Source organism: Orycteropus afer, unplaced genomic scaffold (genome assembly GCF_000298275.1).
Source record: "Orycteropus afer afer isolate SDZICR_OR568_19922 unplaced genomic scaffold, OryAfe1.0 scaffold00026, whole genome shotgun sequence".
NCBI lineage: Eukaryota > Metazoa > Chordata > Mammalia > Tubulidentata > Orycteropodidae > Orycteropus > Orycteropus afer.
Genome location: NW_006921613.1, coordinates 18114048 through 18122222, shown reverse-complemented (window position 1 = coordinate 18122222; position 8175 = coordinate 18114048). Strand labels below are relative to the sequence as shown.

The 8175-nt window shown below is 39.7% G+C and overlaps 1 protein-coding gene across 1 annotated transcript in view; it reads right to left on the bottom strand.

The window, feature by feature from the left end:
• TTBK2 (tau tubulin kinase 2) overlaps nucleotides 1-8175 on the bottom strand; it is a 224272-nt gene that overhangs the window by 20980 nt on the left and 195117 nt on the right. The window contains exons 11-12 of the mRNA XM_007935269.2: nucleotides 7221-7432; nucleotides 4470-5061 (exon numbers count right to left, since the gene is read on the bottom strand). Coding sequence (XP_007933460.1) covers nucleotides 4470-5061; nucleotides 7221-7432 — 804 coding nt within the window. The remainder of the gene's footprint in view (nucleotides 1-4469; nucleotides 5062-7220; nucleotides 7433-8175) is intronic.

The following is an 8175-nucleotide window of genomic DNA, read 5'->3' as shown; positions in this document are numbered from 1 at the left end:
TGATACTATGGCCCCTAGCTGCCCTTCAGGGCTGGAATTGAACCCACTCCTGTGGCTTCCAGCTAAACAAAAGGCATGTGAACTAACATTTATATCAGGTAGGTACACTCCTTGGAGAGATCAATCATGGGAGAATAGAAAGGCTGTGTATGCACAAGGACACAGCTTGGGGGGGAGGAGTGCATGGGGGGAAGGACACAGGGAGAAGGTAACCATGGGGAGGAAGTGGGAGGGGAGCTATTGCATTGTGGTAAATTGTGGTCAATGTCATGAGAAAAAGTGTGTGTGAGTTTCTGTATGGAAAGTGAATTTGCTCTATAAACTTTTACCTAAATCACAATTTAAAAAAAAAAAAAAAGAAAGAAAAGAAATGAAGAGAACTAAAGATTTAGAAGAATACTTGAAGATTTCATGTGTTTTGGTTACCTCTAGTTCTGCTCTAACAGATGCTGCAAATGGGTGGCTTGAACAAACAAAGATTCTCTTACAGTTTAGGAGGCTAGAAGTGTATGTTCCAAGTGCCAGCTCCAAGGGCTGGGTGGAAACCTCCTGACCTTGGGCTTTAGCTCTGCCTCTTGCCCACTGAAGGTAGAAACTTCCCTTATGCAGCTGCTAGCTGCTAAGGCTGACAAACCCAAGGCTGACAAATAAAATGGCACAGTCCCAAGTACCAAACAACACCACGGCAGGCAAGTGCAGACAGTCCCAAGATCGGCAGGAAACATGGCAGGCTGCCCAATGAAGACTTGGCTACATGTGGGGTCCAAGCATACCAAAAAGCTCAAGACCATTCCCAAAGCTTCTCCTTATACCCTGGAAACAGACTACATCCCTAAGGCAGCTAGTCAGCTGTTCCAGCAGATTCCACCAAGGAGCTGATTACCAGTCTCATCATGGGGAATAACTACATCCAGATGCTCAGCCACTTAAAACCAGGCCCAGCCAAGGTGACACATAATCATAACTACCACATCATGTTACTTTAATATGCCAAGTATATTAGTAATAAATAGCTCGGACATATTTCAAAGATACCAGTACATTTTCCATATACATACATATATGTGTGTGTATTTTTTTTTTTAAAGCAAACTCAGTTTCCAATCAGAACATACCTTATTTTAAAATATTCAGATAGATGGTAATACGGTATACCATATCATTCAAGCCAGAACTTACAACTAGAGCTGGAAGAATGTGGAGAGATTAATGGGTAGCATTCTCTAATTAATGTATCTGTGTAAGTTAGGGAAGTAATAACTTCTGTTTTGCAAAAGAAAACTCTAAATTTAAGTCTCAAGAAGATAATCAAAACAAATATATTATTTTTCAACCCTTGTCAAATTTTCTGGGTCAAGATCAAGAAAATGGGAAGGAGTTTAATACCTTAGAAATAAGTATATAAGTGATACAGTTGATATTTCACTAGAGACCTTCAGTTAAGAAGAATATTTTTATTTGAAGATATTGGAAAATAAGGTCAAAATAATACAATATCAAATATATAAATCTCTTAATAACTTGACAGAGAAAACATTGCAGATATGTAAAAGAACCATGAGAAAAATCCTTGCAGACAGAACAGTATGAATGGGAGAGGGCTAATAAGAGGAGAAACAGAGCAAAGGCTTTAAGAAATCCTTTATGACTGGTACACCATGCGATCCTCAGCCTATATGACTATGACACCTGAAGAACTATATGGTGCCCAGCTACCACTGTCAACCACTCAGAGAGGGATTTATGTAGGAGACCCTGGATAGAGTGGGAGAACAATGTGGAAAAAACTCAAAATCATTAAAAAAAGAAAAAAGGGACTAGGTTTGCTGGTCTGATAGCGCCTGGAGGAACCCCTGAGACTATGGCCACTAGCTGCCCTTCAGGTCTGGAATTGAATCAACTCCTATGGCTTCCAGCGAAACAAAAGACAGGCACATGAGCTGAACATTTACATTAGGTAGATACACTCCTTGGAGAGATCAATCATGGGAGAATAGAAGGGGTGTGTATGCACAGGGAGACAGCTTGGGGGACAGGAATGCATGGGAGGGAAGGATGCAGGAAAGAGGTAACTATGGGGAGGAAGTGAGAAGAGAGATATTGCAGTGTGGGAAATTACAGTCAATATCATGAGACAAAGTGTATGTGAACTGCTGTATGGAAAATGAATTTGCTCTGTAAACTTTCACCCAAAGCACAATAAAAATTAAAAAGAAAGCAAGCAAGCCTGTATGAAGGGAAGTACATGGGAATGCCATGGAAAGACGCTTGAGCAATAGTTAGCACAGAGCTTAATAGAGTCAAAGAAAAGGAGAAAGTAAATCTGAGAAAGTGGGAAGGGAAAAGAGGAGGATAAGAGGAGATGTGGGGAAGTAAAAGGGCTGGGGGAGAAGGAGAGAGGGACTTGGATGTGCCTTTAGCCCCCATAGTACCTTGTACAATTTGGAAAAGGATGTCCCTCAAAGAGGAAACAGCCCCATACTGAGATGCAGAATTTAGCAACGTCAGGGCTACATTTCAGCCCCAACTTGTTCTTTCTGTGCAGTATACAACCTGCATAGCTGAACAAAGCAGTCTTGAGAAAGAAGGAAAAACAAACTAAGTCTGTTTGGGGAGAACCAGGCAGGTATTTATTTCCTGATTCTGGGTATTCTGTAAGCAAATTCCTACAGAGCTTTTTATGCAAAATGAAATTCCGTTGGTACCCTTTCCTACTGGTTTGCACCTGCATGTAAAATTGTGCTCTAATAGAAACATTTCAGCTTGGAGAGCAATACAATTTCTGGTCAGTTGGGAGGGAGGACTACTGGATGATTATGGAATTTAAGGAAAGCTGGCTACTCTTACCCATGTAAGGACATAGGTACCTACTGGTGCCTGAGATTTGTGTATACCTTTCCTTACTGCCTGGAGGCTTTTCAGGGCTCCTCCTGATCACAAAGTCACAAAGGGCATCATTGCTTACTGATAACCACAGGGTAACAGACATCTCCAGTTGAATGATGGAGACTGAAGGTAACAGTAATATTTCTTCAAAATGTCCCTCTGCACAAGACATGTATCACAACTGCCTTTGGCTGCTTCTTATAATGCAAAATCCTGGGCTGGCTCTCTTCTCGACTTACTGAAGCAGAAGTTTTGGAAGTGAGGCCTGGGACTCTGCATTTCTTATAATGCACATCAAAGCTGTAAAACTATTGTTTTGGAGGAATGTAAAATAGAAGAAATTTCTGGGTTGCACTAATAGAACAGGAGGAAACAAAAGGACTGGATCTAGCAAGAGTGTATAATGTAAAGTACAAACTATGAACAGTTAAATATATGCCTTCCTCACCAAATTAAGGAGCTCTGGTGGCGCAGTACCTAAGGCATCTGACTGCAATCCAGAAGGCTGGTGGTTCAAACCCACCAGCCACTCCTCAGAAGGAAGGTTGGGCAATCTACTTCTGTAGTGATACAGCCCCAGAAATCCAAGAAGGGTCACGATGAGTGGGATCTGACTCAATGGCAGTGAGTTTGGTTTTTGGTTTTTCACAAATTATGGTGCAGAGATTAAAAAAATATGTTGTTGTTGTTGTTATGTGCCGTCGAGTCGGCCCCGACTCATAGTGACCCCTCCTTGGGTTTCCGAGGCAGTATCACTACAGAAGTAGGATTGCCCAACCTTCCTTCCGAGGAGTGGCTGGTGGGTTTGAACTGCCAGCCTTCTGGTTAGCAGTCAAGTGCTTTAGCCACTATGCTACCAGAGCTCCTAAATATATATATATATATATATATTTTTTATATATAACAATTTTATATATATAACAATTCTATAGTTACAAATTGGAGGGGGATAAAAATCACACACACAAAGAAATAAGTCCTTGTGGTCTAATTACAAATACTATTATGAAATTAGATTAAAATGATATTTTGTGCATTGAGATGCTATAATGGAAGAAAACCTCACATTTAAAAAAACTTCATATTGGGGGACTGATTATAGAATTTAGTTCAAAAATCATTCCCTGTGCCCATCTACCAAACTTAGGTTTCTATTGGAGAATGACATCTGAGTTCTGAGCCAAACAGTAGAAAGGCCTATGAGCAGAATACCTACCCCAGGAAGATGTACCACCTACCCCAGGGGGATGCACCCCTTATATTCATCAACCACGAGAGAGCAGAAGGGCAGCATGTACACAGGGGAAAGCTGGACAAATGGGAATGCATAGGTAAGAAGAACACAGGGAAGGGATAGTTGCAAGAAAGAGATGGGAGGAGAGCTGTTTATTGTTGGGAATGTAACTGGTGCTATGAAACAAAATGTGCATGAACTGTTGAGTGAAGCAAATTTGCTTTGTAAATTTGCACCCAAATCGCAATAAAAATTTTTTCTAAAAAAAGGAATCAGAGCTGATCAATTACTTTCTTAATAGCATCTGTGAGTGAATAACAGAGAATAACGGCACAAACAAATCTCTTACCGCCGTTAGGGGTCCTTCAGCTTGCGCTTCCATTGGACTTGTGGGTGTTGCTGCAATAAATTGACTAGCAGCAGTTCCAGCCTGGAGTTCCAGCCTATCTGTATATTGTTCTGAAGCAGCAGTGGCAGGACACTCTCCAGAAAGTGCTAAGAGCACACCTGAAGTTTCCTTCTTTAAGTGATCATTTTCTACCCAAGGACTTAATCTGAGCTTTTCATCATGAGGCGATTCTTCCAGAACTTGAAGCACTTCAGGTTCCTCATCAGAAGGACTTCCCGTTGTTTTATGCCCTAAAGCTTCATTTGTCCTAAAATCCTGAAGGTCCTGCTCCTTGTCCACAATCACCCATTCTTTGGAATCAACTTCCTGCTTGCAGGAGCTCAGGTTGACTGCTATAAATTCATTGCTGCCACCACCATCTGCCTGATCAGGGGTGTTGGCAGAGGCAGGCTTAGAAGCATCTGGAAGGTATTCTTCATCATAGTGCCAGACGTGGTCAGTACGGGATACAGCAGGAACACAAGGCTTATGCAGCAGAGCAGGGACAGTGGATTCCTTTCCTGCACTGGAATCTTTCTGCATCTTCTCCAGGCTTAAGAAATAGAGAGAAGTTATTCAATTGTCCTAGGAAAATGTCTATTGCATAACCTACAAAGAATATAATAACCTACACAGATAATATAATAATCTACAGAGAATATTCATATAGAGAAAAGGGACAAAACATGGATAAAGTATAAGGAAAGTTCCACAGATTGATAATACCCTTTCCCACCTGTCATAATACTGTTTTAGAAGATGCAGCCCAAGGGAGAAGGATGTCTCTCCAGCTCCTGGGCAAGAGAAAAGCCTAACTGGCATTGACTTGCGTGATCACTTCACCAATTTGCTTTGCAAATTCAATCACAATTCCCTCTGCTCTCTGCGGGACTGAGGAGCAACCTACCTAAGGGGCACTGCCTAGCCAGAAGCTAGTATACATAAGCAAATACTTTCTATATTTGTCTGTCTTCAGAGATGTACATGAGTATATATTAATTCAAATAAACATTTCTAATGACAAGGCTTTTAAGAAGAGCAGGCATTGTACCTGTTCAACAAACCCCAGCCCCCTATGCACACATAATACCTGTTCAACTAACCCACTATGCACACATACGGTGTCACATATGGTGGTGGGGGTAGTGATGGTTTGGGAGAAGCTTCAGAGAATAGTTTCCATTTTGTTGGATTAAAAGGTAGTTAACATTGCACACAAATCTGTCTGCTGGCTGAAGGGCAGTAGTGTAACTGGCAGAATTTGACTATACTGGCTTCTGAGAACCAATCTCGTCTTCAGGGAAACACAGCTTAAGGAATAACTTTTTCCTTAAGTTTGTGATTTGTTGTTGCTGTTGGGTACCATCAAGTGGATTTGACTCATAGTGACCCTGTAGGACAGAGTCAAACTGCTCCAAAGGGTTCCCTAGGCTATAATCTTTACAGGAGCAGATTGCAAGGTCTTTTCTTCTACAGAGCCACTGGTGGGTTTGAACTGCTGATCTTTTGGTTAGCAGCCAAGTGCTTAACTATTGTGCCACAAGGGCTCCAAGTTTGTGATAGGTGCCTCAAAAATTCTTCAAATGTTCCCTACTCATTCCAGGTTCTGGCTTGAGTTCTTTTTTTCTCTCTCTCTCTTAAGATTACTTCTGTTCTCAATTTTCATTTATCTCTTACCTTTATCCTTGGCATAGACTCTTTTTATAAGTTCCATTCTTTTGATAATCTAATTCTTTACCTAACTGAATTTTCATCCCTATTGTACTCTTATATTTATTCCCAATCTTAACCACAGCTCATAATGTTTAAAACACTACCTCAATCCTAATTTGTCTTTTTAATCTCATCAGTATGTAGATACATGCTTATATCACTAACTGTGAGACTGAATAATTACAGTGTGAGGAAGAACATATATGTGAAGAACTTTAAATTGGGAGCTGGAATGGACAAGGCTAGAAGTGATTGAAATGTCTTATGACATAGTAACTACCATGTCAATCAAATCCATGGTCCTTCTAAACTAGTATTTCACTGCCAATAGTAACCACTGACTGGGGATGTACTATTGAAGGGTACAACTGAGCTACAGAAACTTTCTATTATTCATAAATATATTCTAAACTTTTTTTTAAACTCATTTCTATCTTCTGTTATCAAAATTTTTTGTGGGAATAAGAGGTCTCATAACCATAAACTACAAACTGTGGTTACCTATGTATAACTTTCCTAAGTTCCACCTTTTCTTCCTCCCTAGGTGGACTGTGAGCTCTGGAGGGGAAGAATGATAAACTTACTCATACCTATTTTTCTTACAAAACCATGCTCATAGCAGACTGTCAATAAGCTGAATTGAACTGCCTGTCCCTTGCATATATATGATTTTTTCACTCCTTCATGTACCCTTATCCTTCCTGCCAAACGTTTTCTTTATCATACTCTCTCCAACACTACAATGCATTTTCTTCATTCCATGAAAAGAGATCACCTTCTAAATAAAGTTGCTGCAAAAATATTCAGAAGACAATTCACATTAAGAATCAGGATTATGATAATTAAAAACATGCATGAAGATTAGAACTTAATCTAATCAGTGTTACAAAAATGCAAAAATGTCTTATTTAAAAGATTTTACCGTACTAGTAATAAGTTAAAAGAGTATTATACTTGCTAGTAACTTTAAAAAGAAAGAAAAGAAAAACTATTTTATACCAGGTTTCAAGAAACTTGTCAGTGTCTGGCTTTGGCTCCAGTGTCAGACGTTTTTCCAGCTCAAAGCTGTGGATGGAACGTAACTTTCGCACCAATGGGACATCTCTATCTGGCTGAGTAATCTCTGAACAGACCCGAATGGGTGAACCAAGACTTGGTGCATTCAGCATACCATTTGCTTGACCATGGCTATTTTCCTCTTCTGTAGTACCCTAGACAAAATAGAACATAAAATCATGAAAAATATTCCAGATACTATACATGGTAGTGCATGGTTTAAAGTCAGGAAGGGTGTTCATCAGGGTTGTATCCTGTCACCATATTTATTCAATCTAAATGCTGAGCAAATAATCCGAGAAGCTCGACTATATAAAGAAGAATGTGGCATCAAGATTGGAGGAGAACTTATTAACAACCTGTGATATGCAGATGACACAACCTTGCTTGCTGAAAATGAAGATGACTTGAAGCACTTATTCATGAAGATTAAAGACTACAGTCTGCAGTATGGGTTACACTTCACATAAAGAAAGCGTAAATCCTCACAACAGGACCAATAAGCAATATCACGGCAAACAGAGAAAAGACTGAAGTTGTCAAAGATTTCATATTACTTGGATCCACAATCAACACCAATGGAAGCAGGAATCAAGAAATCAGAAAGTGTAGCATAAATAGACTGTCAAGCATAACCCAAAATGCACAAACAGCAGAAACTCAACTAGATGAATGGGACCTTCTAAAAATTACATTTTTCTGTGCTTCAAAAGACTTCTCCAAAAGAGTTAAAAGAGAACCTAGAGATTGGGAAAAAATATTCAGCAATGATATATCTGACAAGGGAATTATCTCTAGAATTCATAGAACACTCCAACACCTCAACAACAAAAAGACAAATAATCCAATTCAAAAATGGCCAGAAGACTATGAACAGACATTTCACCAAAGAGGATAT